The following is a 17,525-nucleotide window of genomic DNA, read 5'->3' on the forward strand; positions in this document are numbered from 1 at the left end:
CGTAGAGCCGAATCATCTAACACGAGCTAAACCTCTAACTGGGATAACACCTTCTCATAGCATCTTGTGAGATGGGTGTGTTGTGCTGGCTCCTTTGGCAACTTCCCGTCATTCACCAATCAAACCGCCTGAATGCCCTGTGTTATTTTCAAACCCCATCCCGAATCCTAACTTTCATGGTGTGGCCAAAGGTGGTGTAATGATGCGATATCCTCTTGTATCGTGATGGACTCAAATTGAAAGATTTCTCCATTGAATTGAGACTAGCCTTGCCATCCTCAATAATTTCAGAACACTCACAAATCTCACCAGACACAAACTCTACAAGAATTCACAACGAACAACTGGAAGATTTGTCAAGGGGCGAATGCATAAACTTTTGCTTTCTCTGATGGCCTTATCACATTCGAAGGATAAGGTTGGAAGTTTCTTGTCTTGTTTTCATTCATTTTCGTTGAAATCACAACCACAGGATGGAAATTCAAACAACTACCTTCGCACCAGATCACACTCGCAAGGCCACAACTCAACTATTTCAAAGCTTGTTAACAAATTAAAAATGTGAACAGAGGGATAATTTACCCTCTTACCTGTCAACAATCACTCTCGCCGATTTTCTCAAATGCCAAATACGCCAGAACGGCAATAAATCCGCGCATACAGCTTGTCAATACCTCTTCGAGTTGCATCCACAACAATGGTTTTGTGCATTCGTTTCTCTATCTTGTGATGTTTGTGGGCTCAATAAAAGCGTGCTCCTTTACCTTGATTTCACACGTACTCTTTTCCAAAAGAATGTCAACACTTCTGTGGGTACCAACAACAACAAACCCTACCAAGTCCTCACATTGTGCTTCTCATTCGACGACGTCCATTGCTCCTCTTGTTGTTGCTGACCACCAAGATATTGATTGCATTCTTTCTGAAACAAGTACCACCTGTAGTAGCACGACATTGATTCCCATTATTACCAAGAACGACCACAATTTGAATAACCACATTGTTAACAACAACAAACACGACGATTCGTCATTCCCAGAATTATCGAGCCATTCTCTTGTTCATTCATTACTTGCCTTTCCATCAGTCGCTTCATTTACCATGAACCCAAAGGACGAAACCAGTATTGGAAATACAGTACTCTCAAGCAGTAACAAACGCATGATGGCTGTTACTGTTTCAACAACTCCAGGAGAACTTTCTCAGTCCATGATTGAAAAACAAAATGAAGGAACGACGAGTTGCCAGTCTCCCGCCATAACCCCAAAGTCTACCAACCTCTCCTCACTTTTGAATGTTGGATTAACAAATCCTCTTGAGGGCATGTTTGGTGATCATGAGGATGATTTGTTCTTTTCTACAATTGATTTGGACTCTATTTCTCCAGAATCCATCATGAATAATCATACGACGACTGTGCCATCGGCTCTTCCAATCGCTCATCATGAGGTTTCAGCTCAGGATCAACTCGCCTTGACTCAATACTTGGAAAGTGCTCTCCTTTCTCAACATCCTCCTTCCATGCAATTGGGTCTCTCTGCAAACAACAACAATCATCTGATACATGAAAGTAACCAACACTTATTACGAGGAGATTCTACCTTATTGAATTTTAATAATAACAACAACCTGATGATGATGATGACTAGTCCATCGATGGGTGGATTCATGATGAATCAACCATCATCATCCAACCTTACGAGTAGATCCGCTTCCCACATGTTTACTGCTGCTGCTGGATTATCCGCACAACTACAGCAAATGTATCCTACGAACATGCAACAACAAGCACCAATGGCTAATCGGTCATCCTTGTTGAGCGAGAGTCCATCGGGAAGTATGAGTAATCAGAGTCAGAGTATTCAACCACAGACACAACAACAGAATCCACTCATGACAATGCTTTCTTCTCTTTCCAGAGAACAGCATGTTGTTCATGTGTTGAATAGCCTTCTTCTTTCTAATAACAACTCAACTCCAACTAACTCACAACCACAGCAACAATCAACGATCATGAACACTTCCAATCCATCCTCATCCTTAATAACAAAACCACAAGTTGTTTCATCGGCACCATCCTCTTCACCACTCTCAACCTCTCTCCATCCTCCCACTCCACAAGAGATCCATAGTGTTTGTGCCGATATTGATGAAGCCTTGAAAGATTGTACTTCTTCGTTGGGTTTAATTTGGAGCAATTCAAATTCAAAGCAACAAATCAAGTTGAGGAATGCATTGGTAGTGACCACAACAACGCCAACAACCTTCTCATCATCATCATCGTCCTCTTCGGTCATGTCATCTCCTTGCTCTTCACCTCAAATTCATTCACCGCTGTTGGTTGCTACAGGCTTTATGAATCGATCGATCGGAGGTGCATCATCGAATTCTCCCTTGGCGACATCCATCAATACAACCATGACTTGTTCTGCTACTACAGTTCAAACTTCTCCTCAATCATTAGGAGCAATGGAGACTCAAAATACAGAAACCTCAAGTGTGACACCAGCTGCCAAATCCAAGACAAAGAGACAAAAGAAGGAAGGCGTCAAGAGAAAGAACAATGCACATCATGCACACGATCCAGCAGCAGACCAACATGAAGAAGATGACGCCAATACCTCAAACAAGAAGAAGAAAAAGACATCCACAAAACGGAACACAAAGAAAGGAAACACGGCCTCCAGTTCAGCTTCTTCATCCACAACAACAACCACCACTACGACGACGACCATTTCTCCTCTCGCTAGTGGCGCTGCAGAATATGTCTCATTTTCCATGCCCATGATTCAGGAGAATATCATGATGACTACGACAACGTCGAACGCCAATTTACCCCCTCCTCCGCCTAATACGACCGATCGAAGAAGAAAATACAGAGTGAGATTTGGTCCTAACATGTTTGATGAGATTAATTGCAAATCAAGTGCTACCTCTTCAAGAAAATACTACAGAATTGAAAAGAAGGAATAAGGAGGAGATGAATTGGTGACAATCTTGTGACACACGTATCATACATTGTGCAACAACAAAGCCCTAGGTTTTTATCATTTACAGACAAAAAATAATAAAAACACCAAAAACAATTGAAATATCTTGAAAGATCTTGTATTCATTGTTTTTCAATGTAATTCCAAAAACAATTAAAAAAAATGCAAGTCATCGCTGAGAACAATTTGAAGCCACTCATGATTGGAAATGTTAACAAAAAGCACCTAGTGTTAATGGGACCTCCTGGAGCAGGTAAGGATTCATACCAGAGATTTTCTGTTTCAAACTCAACATGGACAAATTGTATTCCGACAATAACAAATTTCATTCATGGATGACTTTTTAAACATAAAACGCTTTCCTCTCTGCCAACAACACAATTAATTTTTTAAAATTAGGAAAAACAACTACAAGGCATGTATTTCATACCTCGGATTTTTCCAAATTCATAACACCTATTAATCATATTTAACTTTTCACTTGTTTCACAAACAAAATCGATAGCAAAAAATTAGGAAATATTTTAGGAATGAAAGTTTTCGATATTGACGACGACTTGCTCGAAGTTGTGTGGCAAATGCCAGTCTCTCAAAAACTCGCTCTCGAAGGTGAAGAAGGATTTATTAAAGCTGAAGGAAAAGCTTGTGAAAATTTACGAATGGAAAATGAAAATCCCACAATTATTTCATTAAGCGGAAGTGTTCCTCTCTATCAACCTGCAATCGAAAACATTCGCAGACAAGGAGTCGTAATCTATTTAGACGTTCCTTCAACAATTATCGAACATCGATTGCATGAAATGAAAGTCGATCGAATTGTTGGAATGAAACCTGGTCAAACACTTGCCGATTTATTGGAATATCGAAAAACATTTTACGAACAATATTATGATGTACGTGTGACATGTTCGACCATGAATGGCTGTGCAGAATCTGTCGATCAAGTCGTCTCACGAATTATCCAAGCTTTCAATTTTTATCGAAACGAAAATGGCGAACAAGAATATACAAGTACGAGAGGAGAAGGAAAACTTCAAAACACTGGAAAATCATTGTGTGAAGTGATTACCAGAGGACTTGCCACTGATGGTGGTTTATATGTTCCAAAAACATTTCCCACATTCACTCTCAATGAATTACATGTCATGAAAGATTTCACAAATTATGAACAAGTAGCAGTGAGAGTATTAGAAAAATTTCCAATGAGTGGGATCACACCTCAAGAATTGAAACAACTTGTTCATGAAGCGTATGGAAGTGGTAATTCCAAATTTCATTCTGCAGAAATTGTCGAATTGACTCGATTACCAAAATCTGTCATCCATCAAGACACATCTGTCATGTCAAATGCATGTCGTGAATATTCTAATCAATTTTTAGTGGAATTATTTCATGGACCTACGGCATCGTTCAAAGATTTAGCTTTACAATTGGTTCCAAAATTATTTACACAAGCCAAGAAGCATTTACATGAAGAATTTTCTCAACCGGTATTAACTTCACACAAAGTATCACATCCATCCATTCTCCATTCTCATCATCATGAACAACCAATCACGAACAAGACTGAATCAACAGAAAAAACTATAATTTTAACAGCAACAAGTGGAGATACTGGTTCGAGTGCCATTGAAGGATACAAACATGAAAAAAACATTTCCATCATTGTTTTGTATCCAAAGGGAGGAGTGAGTCCACTTCAAGAATTGCAAATGTTACAAACTCATCATGCAAACAATGTCAGGGTTTTCGGAGTGAATGGAGATTTTGACAAGTGTCAACGAATGGTGAAGGAAATTTTCTCAAATTTTCAATTTCAACACCAATTGAAAGAAAAACATGGAGCGACCTTGACAAGTGCAAATTCCATGAATTGGGCACGAATCATGCCTCAAATTGTGTACCATGTCTATTCCTATTTACAATTAGTCAAGAGGGGAATGATTCAATTAGGTGACGAAATTGACATGGTCGTTCCTTCAGGAAATTTTGGAAATTTATTAAGCGCCGTCTATGCATGTAAAATGGGTTTGATTTTTGTGAGGAAATTTATTTGTGCTTCGAATGAAAATTGTGTCTTGACTCAATTTTTCAATACAGGTGTTTATGATTTGAGAGGACGCGAATTGCAGAAAACAACTTCTCCTTCGATTGATATTTTGAAATCGAGTAATATTGAACGATTGTTGTACAACATGTTGAGTTTTGAAAATGATCGTTCAACAACATTGGTATCACGTTACATGAATCAATTGGAGAGTGAACATTATTTTCAAGTGTCGAGTGAAATTTTTGAATTATTGAAAGAGAAATTTGTGGCTGCTTTTGCTACACAGAAACAAGTGGCCGAGACGATAGCAGAAACATGGAAACAGAGTGGAATTCTTTTGGATACTCACACAGCAGTGGCCAAGTATGTTGGAGATTTGTTTAACCACAAACTGTCAAATGACAATTGTCAGCAAATTCCCATGTTAATTGTGTCCACGGCTCATTGGTCTAAATTTCCCAACGCTGTTCTGGAGGCACTCACTCCTGAAGGGACAAGAAAGGTATATTCACAACACAATGACAACAAGGTTGACAATTTGAAAGAGCTATTTTATGAAATTGAACGAAAAGCTATGGGATCGACTATTCATCCATCCATCCAATCTGTATTGTTTGTTGGTTCTTCGAATGTAACACCCTCCATGCAACACGAATTGTGTCAACATACCGAAGACGTACTCGAACACATTTACAAACTAGTACTTCAAGATTAATCATATTTACGTCTAAGGATTTGAGAGGAAGGATCATTCTGCAACCTAACATTTTTATAAAGTTTGAAGAATTAATATAGCCGTCATCATTGATGAGTTAGTGTCAATGTGCATATGACAGCGCTAGTTCTCGTGAACACAATTAGGAAGAATTTTCGAAAGCGTAGTTTCCAGTCGATCATCTGACATCTTCTCAGCAGCCAAGGTTGTCAAATGTTTCATATTTGTACCAAGAAGCATGATGTCATGGTAATGACTCGGTCATATACTGACAGCTTGGTCAGTTTTCTCAAATAGGGACTGTTACAGACCTTGAAATTACTCGAACGATGCCTGCACTTTCGTCTTCATATGTGCCTATAAAAGAGACTTATGGAAAAAGTGTAGACATCTTTAAATTTGGAGAAATTATTATGAGAGTTTGGAATGGGGATACAGTTTCTCCTACCAATACCAACCACCCTGTGAATGCTCTGTGAATGCAATGTCAGGATTTGTTACCTGAAAAAAGACCGACCATGGAACAAGCTTTAAAAAGACTTAAAACTATCCATGAAACGGATTACAGATAAGCCAATATTTGAGAGTGATATTCGAAAATTAATCTCCTTAACGTAACATGAATTGTACAAACTATTCGTCCAACTCGACAAAAATAATTAATACTAATTCTACCTCAATTATTTCTTAAATAATTATTCTACCTCAATTATTCTCATAAATCCATCAAAACGAAGACATTAAAAGGATGAGACAAACAGTGATCTTGCTGAAATAATCACCACAATTCTACTCCACATACTTCGAGTTTGGATTTTGAGAAATTTCCAAGTTGACAAACGCCAATACTTAACACTATTAAATTTTAAATACTCTCTCAAGCTCATCCAACGCTTGTTGATAGGCATGCCATTTCTTTTGTGTGCCATCATTTCTTAAGAGAAATTCTGGAATGAAATTCCAGCCATGAAATACCCTCTCATAAACTTCTCCATAGAATCTGTATGGCCTTGAATTTTGTGTATGATTGAGTCTATTATTCTCCAACTCTTCATATCTAATTCGCATAGTGTTCATGAATTGTTCCATATCTGCAATATTTGGGTCGTATTGTGCTGCAATTAGCATGACAGATCTAGGAAGCATCTCAATACTAGCATAGGAAGGAGAAAGTAATGGATCTTGTAGTAATTTTTCAATTTCCTCCTGTGACAACATTTCACACTCCACTCGTTCAATAATAGCTTGCAAATAAGCTTCATAATAGACACATCTTTTGAGTGGATTCGTTGTTTGAAATGTACTTTTTGACTGAGATGTGAAATTCATAGGTGGGTAGAAGGAAATTAAACACTCCAAAGGTATGTTCTTAGATACTATTAATTGAGCAAGACCAAACGCTAAATTACCTCCGGCACTAAATCCACCTACTGCCAACTTGATAAGTCTGGGATTTTGTTCATTCCCAAATTCTTGTAAACTCCATTCTACAGCGTTCAAACAATCATACAAGCCCTTTGGAAAAGGATATTCTGGAGCTAATCCATATTGAGGTGCTACCACAATACAATTCAGTTCCTGAGCGACTAAATCACAAAATTCAGAGCAGTCTTCCGGATATCCAGAAACAAAACCACCTGGGTGAATATTAATGTAGATATTTGATGAATGATTATTGGTGTTAGGAGATGATGATCGTGGAAAATATACTAGAACTCGTTGTGCTGTTTGTTCGTGATCATAACGATTCGGAATGAAATATTGTTTGAAGTGATAGGCATTGGGACTTTTGAACCGAGCAATATAATACGCAAGTGATCCTACCAAATGTCGGTTGAAGAACACTTTGGAATGAAACCATAGTCTTTGAACCATTCCAATCATTTTTTCTTTCAAAGAATCGGAGGTGAAATTTCATTCATCATCATCTAATCATTTTTTCTCGTTCGTTTTCAGGACATCTATTGTTGCGTTGGTGCTCTGTCATGAAATCACTGAACTATGGTGTCTTGAAAATTAAGGCATGAAGACTAGTTGTTGAAGACTGTGAGGAAAGAAAATATGCAAATATTCGAGAGAGAGAATTCTCTTGATGTTATACAGTATAGGACCTGTCACCCCGTTGCAAGGCTTTAAAGATAAAAGTTGTGAGATTTGAGTGAACAAATAGAGTTCTTTCCAAACTTTGACACAAATATCTTGTACAGAAGTTGGGACAGCCCTTAATATCATTTTCATTCAAGCTACAAATTCGTTCAGTTCATTGACACAACAAAACATTTCTTGGACCAAAAGTAACGATAGATTCGAAGAGAAAGATGAGCATTCAGTGATCATCTGTATGCAAGAATGCTCTCTTATAAACGTGGAACCATGATCAGTGCGTTGACAAACCAGCATGCATTATTATACAAAAAAGTAAAAATTTAACGCCATATCGAAATGCTCTAGGTCAAAAAATCCTTTTTCGTTCTGAATTTAGAAATAATTAATGATAACGGAAATGAAATTCAATATAGAAAAATTATTTTTCCATTCATACGCAACGTTTATGTACATGAAGCATACAAAAACGATGCACGAAAAGCCACAGAGATGTTTTGGGTCAGACAAGTTTGCCATTCTTTCACTTGTCAAATATCGACAAATATTGATGTCGAGATTCATTATAAAATGCTCAAACTCAGCATTGTTAACTTTGTTCCAAACTCCACCATTGTGGACTCCTCCTCAACTGACGCTGCATCGTCTTCTCCTCTCCAATCTTGCAGCCAAGCAGCTAAGAAGCACCACAACTCTTCTCGTCCCACCATGGTGACCTACTTGACCGATTTCACATACCGTCCACAAACTCCAAGTCTCAACAAGTCCATGTTCGATGGTTCCAGTGATCTTTCTCATCTCTTTACCAATTTGAAAAGACCTTTCAAAGTTCGAGTGTCCAAAAATCATGATCAATTATTATCTTCGTCATCAGCAAATATTCCATCGAACAGAGTGACAACAGAGAAAATGAACACCGAATCCAACAATGGCATGCAATCAGAAATGATGCTCAGAAAAGGCATTCAAAAACCAGTTCAATTATTACGTAAATCGAAATCAAAATGTAAGAGAGCCATTTCTTCGACTGCCTTGTGGTTCTCCTCCTCGATGAATCATCATGCCATGTCTTCCGCTTGCTTGGAACATCAACAACAACAACCACATGCACCCATGCAACCATACAACAACAACCACCCAAACTGTGCTGGTTTTCACACAACCGAACCTTTTCCAAATCTAGTCTCAACAAGTACAAATATGGTCACGCCCAACAAATTTGAGCAATTTACCCCTCAAACCATTCACATCAACAACAATAAGGAGGTTTTGAATGTGCAGCCAAGAACCGAAGCGTGCTCTTCACCTCATCACTTGGTAACTTTAACACATTCTACAATGGCGCATCATTCCAATGTTCCAACAAGGAAGGGAAGGACATCAATTTCCATTCAAGAATTGTTGAATTAGTCAGCTGAATAATACCTCAAATACTACTGCAGTTCCAATAAAAAAAGGTCCATTGAATTATTATTCTTGAGAGGATGCAAATGCATCTGTCATTTCGTTGTTGACACGTTTTCATTTAAGGACACATCAGCTTATTTCCAAAAGCGCCATTCGATCTACAGGGACGTTACGGATTCTTTGCCGTTCTTAAACAAACAAGCACCTTTTCCAAAAATGTTCATAAATACCATCGCCGTTTCTTCTGTGAAGGGCTTTTTTTCAACAATCATGCCTTCATTCAAATCCAATACAGCCGAAGGTGACCCAAATTGTTGTACACCAAAAAAAACACCTCGTATACTCTCGCTTGGTCGCTCTCAATATGAAATTAAGCATCATTTCGTTCATTCCAAATCATAGAACTAGCACTAATTCTCCAACTACAACAACCGTGGATGGAATGAAAAGAAGCAGTAGGAAGAAGCAACAGAAGATGACCATGATTTCGTATCGAACAGAGATCCAATCCATGCAACCTATGAATCCCTTCGATGGATCGACGGACATGTCTCACTATTTCAACGCTGCATGCGGTAGTGGTGGTATTCATGCTTCACCATACATGGTCAATACTTTGAAAAGAAAAAAGTCAAATTCAAAAACAACAACAACGACCACCATGACTTCACATGCTGTACAACAGCATTCATGCCATTGTGAATCGTCCTCGAGTGTACATGTTCCACCAATGTCTACACGTAAAATTCAAAAGAAGAAACACCGTCCAAGTGATCATTGGATTCAAGTTCAACAACCCATGATGAAAATTAGTAATGACCATCATTATGCAGGTCCACAACAACATTCTTCCTCATGCATGGAGTGTAACAGTGCATGCAGTAACAGTAGTGAAGAGAACTCTCATATTGTTCACACAACAACAACACCATCATCTGAATCCTCACATGCTACATCCTCTTCTTCTGTAAATGTAACAAATCAAACCTCATCATCCGCTACCATGCTTCATGAAGGTACAACATTCAAAGGTCAGAAAATTGTTCGAACATCAATATCTATTCAAGAATTACTGAATACATCTTTTTGAACAGGAAAATTCGCCACTTTGACAGCGTCACTTGTAGAAATATTCCATGGTTTCTCCTCCTGTCCATTCATCCTCAATTTGCTTGTACAGTAACGGATCAATGATTTCCTTTTGTTTTGGGACAAACTTGACAGTTTGAGTAGAATCAGAAGAACTATGCACACACTCGTTTGGGGTGACAGCAATGTTTCTATCATTGGCCATGTCACTCGTGTGAGAAATGAATTCCACATTCTTATATTCATCCGTCATGGTACAGGAAAGAGCACGAGCAATTCCAAACACATCAGACAATGCACAGTGAAATGTGTTGAGAGATTTTAAATGGAAATGACACTTCTTGTCACACGCTTCGGAACTGAGCTGTTTCAATAGATCATTCAATTTTTTCGAAGAGAGGACTTTTGCAGTCGATGAGGCGACTTCAAACGTTGAGGATGGATGGCTGGATTCAAAATAAACATTTCCCTTCTCATAGCTCGTGACAAAATCCTTAATGTCATATACTTGAGGAAATTTCAATTGTTGATAACTTGTGCTTTCCTGAGTGAGAAAATGAAAGGAACAATTTTCAGCGTGCGGGGCATGGGCAATGAGGAGCACTTTTGACAAGTCAATGAAATGCTTCGTATCGTCATGATTGGTGTTTTGGCTCTTCTCACATCCCAAGAATTTGAAAATTCGTTCCAATAAAAGGTCATAATTTTTGGAAAGGTCGTCAAAAATTCGGAGTTCCTGATACGAAGGGAAATGCAATGGAATTCCATGAATATTTTGAGAAGTATATGCAATGGTTTGGAAATCGCATGGAGGAATGTATGTAGGGCATATAAACGAGTGGAAATGTTCTACAATTTTGAGTTGTTTCAAACAAAATTTTGCAATGGCAACTTCACATGGAATTTTATGATATTTTCCCAACACCGCCATCTGTTGAGTCGAGAATGGTATTTCCATCGACAAGTGTCACTTGAATATTTCACTTACCTCAAAATCAACAATGAATATGTGTTCCAACGAATCGAATATTTCATATGGAATGAATGGATCCGAATCGCCATCCTTTTTCTTTATCATAAAATAGGTCAATTCTTGAAAAATATCAAATGAATAGACATGAAAACGACCATGATCAAAATAGATATACGCATGCTACAATACTAGCAAGTACTTACCTTGATCTGTCAATAAATCACAATGCAACACATTTCCATTGAGAAATTGTCCATCTAATTTTTGAATACATTCTCGAACATAACTCTCTGTGCTGTTGGTATAGCTATTAATACCATTTTCATCAATCGATAGAATCTCCTCCTCTAATTCAACTGCAGCAAAATTCAAAGGTTTTTTATGTCGAAAAGCAATTTTCAATCGACAAATATTAATTTCAAATTGATTTTCTTTAAAAAATTGATGATGGACAGGAGGTTGACGATTCATCATCATTTTGTCTATTTCAATAAATTCCAAATGATCAGAACACTCACCCAATGCTGTTTTCAATTTTGCATTTCCGTTATAGAGTTCGGAATCAAAGCCTTCTACTTTAAATAATAAATGTCTTCGTCGAGTAAATCCATTTTGTTTATATTGAGAAAGGATGGATTCTTGTTGCGTTGATTGGTTGTTGTCATTGACACCTTCTTGATGACGAGTATCCACGACACGATAGCTGTTGTCGAGCATTATTTTTTTAATTTATTTGTTTGGAACTGCAAATTTGCTGTCAATTTTTAGACACAAGAATTCCCAACTCGTAAACAAATTAATCTTGGTGTTGAATGAGGAAATTTAAATAGAATGGATATCCTCCTTTGACCCTGGTTAATTAAATTACCAAAGGGTCATTTGCGAACACAACTCTTTTGTAACAATGCCACTTCTTCATTCAAGGTCCCCTTACCTCTTATTCCAGCTGTTCAGCCATGTGATAATTTGTATTTAAAGAACTCTTTGAATGGTTATACTTACCAAAACCCTACGATGACACTCCAACAATTGTTAACGGCAATTACACACCAGTAGGGGCCTCCTTTGCTTACTTGAGAATTAAGAAAGGAAATGTCATTCAATAAGATTGGCAAAAAGAGTCAACGAATCCTGACCCAGATCCACTCGGAATTAGAATTGTAATTTTCCATCATCAATTGGCAGTAATAAATAAACAAGTACAATTAAAACATAACACAAAATGAGCACATAATAATATCATCATGATATCATGGCCTCTGTATGTCGTCTAAATTTCTCATCAAGGACACAAAAAGATTTTTTCAATATTTTCTTTAAAAAAAATATGAGTGCTCGTAAAGCTGCCGATTCAATCATCCTCACACAGCTCAAGCAGCTCGGATGCGAGGTGGATGAGGCCGTGAATGACTTATTGGATGTAGATAAATTTTTATTGTATAGGGCTACTGTGATTTGCTTGAGAGCAATTTCAAGAGGTAATGGAAGAGAGCCGGAGGATTTTCCAGAAGAATTACCTGCTGAAATCAGTACATGTTTTAGAACTTGTAATGCTTTGACACAATCCATCAAGGTAGGTTGATCGTACGATGATTTGTAGAATATATTTTGTTCTGTTTTATAATGTTGATTTTACATCAATAATCTTGAATTTTACACCAATTATCGGAATGTAATTTTCATCATGATGGCTCTATTATTTTTTACAATCATCAACTCTATAGGAATATGGATTCAGAGGAAATATTGCCTTCGATCAATTTTTGTATCCAAATGAAATGGTAACACGTCAAATTCTGAGTTGGCTCGTAGAACAAGCTCAATCTTTCATTACAGAGCAACAAAAGGACAGTAACAATGAGGAAGCTACAAAAAGACAAACTGTACAGGCTCGCATGAACTCTGTGCTATCCTTCTTTGTCAATTCTACTTGGACTGTGAAAAATCAAAATGGTACAAAGAAGGTGTCTATTGACGTCACTTCAGCAACAAAGAGTTGGGACAATGAAAGAGTACGATGGGAAAGCACTCCTGTTAACACTCAGTCAAGCATGAATGCGTTCTTGTTGAACGCTCTTGATAAAGGAGATTTTTCGGATGTCACTAGAGACACAGCAGCAATGGAAAGTCTAAAGTCAGCATTCCGGGTTGGCGGCAATTCCAACGATGATCTCTGTGAAAAACATGCCTTGCTGTACTATAAAAATTTTGGGCCCTATCTTTCCGAACAAATAGAAGCTAAAGATCAATTAGCTTCAACAGTTTTTGAGGAAAACGCCAGAGAAATTTTAATTCATAAACAACGTGAAGATGAATGGAATGAATTGGGTATTGATTCAGGTTTGACTCGTGAAGAGTACTTTAAACAAAAGAATCAAAAAATTGAAATGACAATTTCTGAAGTTTTGAGAGGTGGCTCAGGTAGAACTGGTGTTGAAGATGACGGTTCCAATAACGATGGAGATTTGCCATCACTTTCAGATTTACTGCAAAGCTTGAAAAATAATAGAAACAATGATGCCTCTTCAACATTTGCCAAGAGAAAATTATTCGAGAATGATACAGATGTTACAAAGAATTTGCTAAGTACAAATCCTTTGGCGTCGAAAGATAAGAGTGATGCAAGCATCGAGGAAGAAAAAAAGCGAAAAGAGGAAGAGAGACAGAAAGAATTGGAAGAACTGCAAGCCATGCTCGACAAGGTTAATACCAGAATTGACCAAATTCACAACACCAAGGAATCCCTAATGGCTCAAGTGAAACAGACTGAGGAGGCCATTTCCGAGGAGAAACAACGAAAGAAAAAGCTAGAGGAAGAATTCACTGTTGCTAAAACGACTGCCGTCATTTTGCAAGACAAGGAAAAGAATATTAAACAACTCGAGACGGTAACCTCACAGGGTGCTCAACGATTATTAAATCTTGCCACAGAATGGGAACAACACAGAAAGCCATTGATTGAACGATATAGAGCACTTAAAGAGAAGATGAAGGAACAAAAAAACGAATACAAGGATTTACTAAACGTTTCAAAAGACCTTCGTGATCAAATGAATGAGCTGATTCACTCCATTAGACAAAAAGAGGAGCTAATCACAAAAAAGAAGCAAGAATATGACGACATGCCAAAAGAAACCGACCGAACCACATACGTGACTCGTATTTTGGATGTTGTGAAGAATATTGAAAAGCAAAACGAAGAAATTAGCAAAGTTCTCAACCAGAGTAGAGAGTTGAATCAAGCTGTCACAGAATTGACTTCTAAGGTGTCAAGAACATTCCAAGAAAATGAGGAGAGCATTTTCAAAGAGGCTCAAAAAGATCCAGAATATAAGCAACTCTATAAGGACCTTGTTGAGATCAGAAGTTTGTTCGAGGCATTAATTGAGAGTGTTCAACAAAATGGAAAAGCTCTCAACACGATCAGAGACTTGGAAAACCAAATTACCACCATTTCAGAACGTAATGATACTCTCAATATTGAGAAGGTCACTACTGATTTACAACTCATTCAAAACGAAAACTTGAAATTACAACAACAATTGTTAGGAAAGTAAACGTATGAATGTCAATGACATTTCATCATGTATTTTTCACAAGAATGCTAGCTCCTTAACATTTGAATCGGTTTATGAAAAATTAATTAATTAATAATTAATATTGGAGCAACCCGAACCATGGATCTTGCCAAAATGTTTCTTTATAATATTGAGTTGGGTCACAACATGACGACTCGTGAAGCGATCTTAATTTCGGAATTGATTTTTCATTCTTGGCACTTGTATTTGATCCTTCCAATAACTTATTAAATTTCTCTCGTGTCCGATTTTCAAATAATTCTTTTCGTTCTTCCTTTCCGAGTTGTTGAGTCAATTTTTCTTTTTTCGCTTGTTGTTTTTGCTCTTTTCGGAATTTTCTTAAAGCATGTTTATCTAAAGGTTCAGTAACTGTTGTTGTTGTTGTTGTTGATGGGAGTTGCTGTGTATCCGTCGACGGTGATGAGCTTGTTTCAAAAGACATTTTTTTAATCTTTTGTTACAAAAAGTAATTTTGTTCATTACTGAATTGAACCATTTCAAGCTATTTTAAGGTTTTTCAAAGTGTGAAACAACGTAAATTGGTCGTCACTTACCTATGTGAACTAAGATGTCCTCAAGTGCAATATTACACGTTGGAAGTCACAACCTCAATGAACAACGAACTGTTTTAAATAATTAACAATGCAAGAAATAGTTGGAATTGTAAATTGACAACCCACAAAAAATAACATGACATTTCGTAATCTATTGTTTTGTTCAAAGCCTTCTCCTTCTCCGAATCCTTTCATCCTTCCAGCAACAACAACCAATGCTAATAATAATTCATCTCAGGAAGGAACCAACAAGACTTCTGAATTTGATCAAATTCCAGATGAAATGTACCGAATTATTGAAGAAATCATTAATAATTGTGATGAAGATACTTCTGATGTACAGTATCATTCAAAAACGAATCAAGATGATGAAAGTATGATTCAAGACTTTGATGATGAATTTTCAAACAATTCCGATGATTCATCTTCAACGTTTGGCAGTGATTTCACTGTTCCAGAGCCAAGTCAAATTCTTCCTCAACCACTTCATCATCAACAAGTGGCAACACATTTAATTACAAGTCCTGATGGCTCTCTTGAATTTGAAATGATTCTTCCACTCCGATATGAACCTGTCAGAGATGAAAGTACTGGTTGTGTGAAAATTCTTGGACAAGGTGGTTATGGAGTGGTGATTGCGTGTTGGGATAAATTTCGTCCAATTACATCCTCCTCCACAAATTCATCAACAACAAGTCAGAGTCCACCCTATCAAATGGTTGCTGTGAAGAAAGTGAGAAATGTTTTCGAAAGTGGAGCTCCCTATCGAATGTTAAGAGAAATTAAAATTATGAGACATTTGAGACATCATGAAAATATTGTGGAACTAGTGGATGTCTTTATTTCGACTCATTCAAGAAATGTGCCATACTGTTTGAAAGAACTTCAAGATTTATATATTGTGATGGGATTAATGCAAGATGGCGATTTGAAAATGTATTTAAATCGGCTAGGAAAGAAAAAGCAATGTGTCTCGATCGAATTTGTGAAAAATATAATGCGTCAATTAGTGAGTGCTATGGAATATATGCGATCCTTTGGTGTGTTGCATCGAGATTTGAAACCTGCCAATGTATTGGTACAGACCCATTCTACTCGTGAAGCGAATAATGACGACCACGAAGGCAAGGACCTTGTTCATGTGAGAATTTCTGATTTTGGATTAAGCACAAGTGAAACCGACCATCCAGGACAATCTCCAAATTCCATGTACGTGGTCACACGTTATTACCGAAGTCCTGAAGTCATTTTACAATATGACACTCAGACCAGTAGTGTTGATTCTTGGTCTCTAGGATGTATTTTTGCAGAATTACTATACATGTTGGGTCCTAAACCTATTCGAAGACCTCTCTTCCTCGTTCAACAAAGTGGTCAAGACATGAAAGGCATCATTGAGCATTTAAACTTAATCACATGCCTTTTAGGAAAGCCAAAGGACCTTAACGATATTAAGGGCTCAGATGGAGCTCGTGAATTTTATGAACAACATTTTTATGAATTCTCTGAAGAAGGTGTGGATTTGAAAGCCATCTTTCCATCCGCTCCAGAAGAAGCTCTTGATTTACTGAGAGAATTTTTGCAGTGGAATCCAGAAAAACGAATCACATTTGCCAATGCATTGTGCCATCCGTTTTTGGCTCAAGAAGAGGATGCGAGTGTGGAAAACCTATCCTCATTACATCTTGATGCTGTGAATCAAACTCGTTCAACTCATGATGAAAAGAATGTTGAAACTCATCCTACAGCTTGTCAACAACAAACAACCAAGCCCGCACAGCATCATCGAATTGAATTCAATTTCCAAACGAAATGTGATGCTACAACTCTTCGTTATTTGTATTACAAGGAAATGATGTATTTCAATCGACGAGTGGTGTTCATGAAAACTCAATAATTTTCTCACACATTTTCAGGGATCCAAAAATAGCAATGGATCGTTTCATGATGCGACACACAAGATTTTGAGTTCTCCAAAACTTTCAGGTCACCATTAGGATCAACATGTTGAAAATTTGTTGAGGGTCGTGATTTTTGATCCGATTTCAAACTAGAGGCGTAAGCGA

At 37.4% G+C, this 17,525-nt stretch overlaps 9 protein-coding genes across 9 annotated transcripts; 6 read left to right on the top strand and 3 right to left on the bottom strand.

Moving 5' to 3' along the window:
* Positions 1 to 795: 795 nt before the first annotated feature.
* C9374_000414 (uncharacterized protein) lies at positions 796 to 2,973 on the top strand (the record flags this gene model as incomplete). The annotated part of the gene is made up of 1 exon (XM_044693746.1): positions 796 to 2,973. The coding sequence occupies one exon, from the start codon at positions 796 to 798 to the stop codon at positions 2,971 to 2,973; it is 2,178 nt and encodes a 725-aa protein (XP_044552242.1).
* A 179-nt stretch (positions 2,974 to 3,152) lies between these two features.
* C9374_000415 (uncharacterized protein) lies at positions 3,153 to 5,755 on the top strand (the record flags this gene model as incomplete). The annotated part of the gene is made up of 2 exons (XM_044693757.1): positions 3,153 to 3,243; positions 3,507 to 5,755. 2 exons carry the CDS (start codon positions 3,153 to 3,155, stop codon positions 5,753 to 5,755), a joined length of 2,340 nt encoding a protein of 779 aa, XP_044552243.1.
* An 858-nt stretch (positions 5,756 to 6,613) lies between these two features.
* Positions 6,614 to 7,639, bottom strand: C9374_000416 (uncharacterized protein; the record flags this gene model as incomplete). The annotated part of the gene is made up of 1 exon (XM_044693768.1): positions 6,614 to 7,639. One exon carries the CDS (start codon positions 7,637 to 7,639, stop codon positions 6,614 to 6,616), a length of 1,026 nt encoding a protein of 341 aa, XP_044552244.1.
* A 789-nt stretch (positions 7,640 to 8,428) lies between these two features.
* On the top strand, positions 8,429 to 9,268 carry C9374_000417 (uncharacterized protein; the record flags this gene model as incomplete). The annotated part of the gene is made up of 1 exon (XM_044693779.1): positions 8,429 to 9,268. One exon carries the CDS (start codon positions 8,429 to 8,431, stop codon positions 9,266 to 9,268), a length of 840 nt encoding a protein of 279 aa, XP_044552245.1.
* Positions 9,269 to 9,629: 361 nt separating this feature from the next.
* Positions 9,630 to 10,355, top strand: C9374_000418 (uncharacterized protein; the record flags this gene model as incomplete). Its single annotated transcript, XM_044693790.1, has 1 exon — positions 9,630 to 10,355. One exon carries the CDS (start codon positions 9,630 to 9,632, stop codon positions 10,353 to 10,355), a length of 726 nt encoding a protein of 241 aa, XP_044552246.1.
* A 27-nt stretch (positions 10,356 to 10,382) lies between these two features.
* Positions 10,383 to 12,044, bottom strand: C9374_000419 (uncharacterized protein; the record flags this gene model as incomplete). The annotated part of the gene is made up of 4 exons (XM_044693801.1): positions 10,383 to 11,285; positions 11,343 to 11,446; positions 11,531 to 11,758; positions 11,846 to 12,044. The coding sequence occupies 4 exons, from the start codon at positions 12,042 to 12,044 to the stop codon at positions 10,383 to 10,385; spliced, it is 1,434 nt and encodes a 477-aa protein (XP_044552247.1).
* Positions 12,045 to 12,654: 610 nt separating this feature from the next.
* Positions 12,655 to 14,884, top strand: C9374_000420 (uncharacterized protein; the record flags this gene model as incomplete). The annotated part of the gene is made up of 2 exons (XM_044693813.1): positions 12,655 to 12,900; positions 13,052 to 14,884. 2 exons carry the CDS (start codon positions 12,655 to 12,657, stop codon positions 14,882 to 14,884), a joined length of 2,079 nt encoding a protein of 692 aa, XP_044552248.1.
* A 97-nt stretch (positions 14,885 to 14,981) lies between these two features.
* C9374_000421 (uncharacterized protein) lies at positions 14,982 to 15,347 on the bottom strand (the record flags this gene model as incomplete). The annotated part of the gene is made up of 1 exon (XM_044693824.1): positions 14,982 to 15,347. One exon carries the CDS (start codon positions 15,345 to 15,347, stop codon positions 14,982 to 14,984), a length of 366 nt encoding a protein of 121 aa, XP_044552249.1.
* A 248-nt stretch (positions 15,348 to 15,595) lies between these two features.
* C9374_000422 (uncharacterized protein) lies at positions 15,596 to 17,356 on the top strand (the record flags this gene model as incomplete). The annotated part of the gene is made up of 1 exon (XM_044693835.1): positions 15,596 to 17,356. The coding sequence occupies one exon, from the start codon at positions 15,596 to 15,598 to the stop codon at positions 17,354 to 17,356; it is 1,761 nt and encodes a 586-aa protein (XP_044552250.1).
* Between the last annotated feature and the right edge of the window lie 169 nt (positions 17,357 to 17,525).

The sequence above is a fragment of the Naegleria lovaniensis genome (genome assembly GCF_003324165.1).
Source record: "Naegleria lovaniensis strain ATCC 30569 chromosome Unknown tig010, whole genome shotgun sequence".
Lineage (NCBI taxonomy): Eukaryota > Heterolobosea > Eutetramitea > Acrasida > Naegleriidae > Naegleria > Naegleria lovaniensis.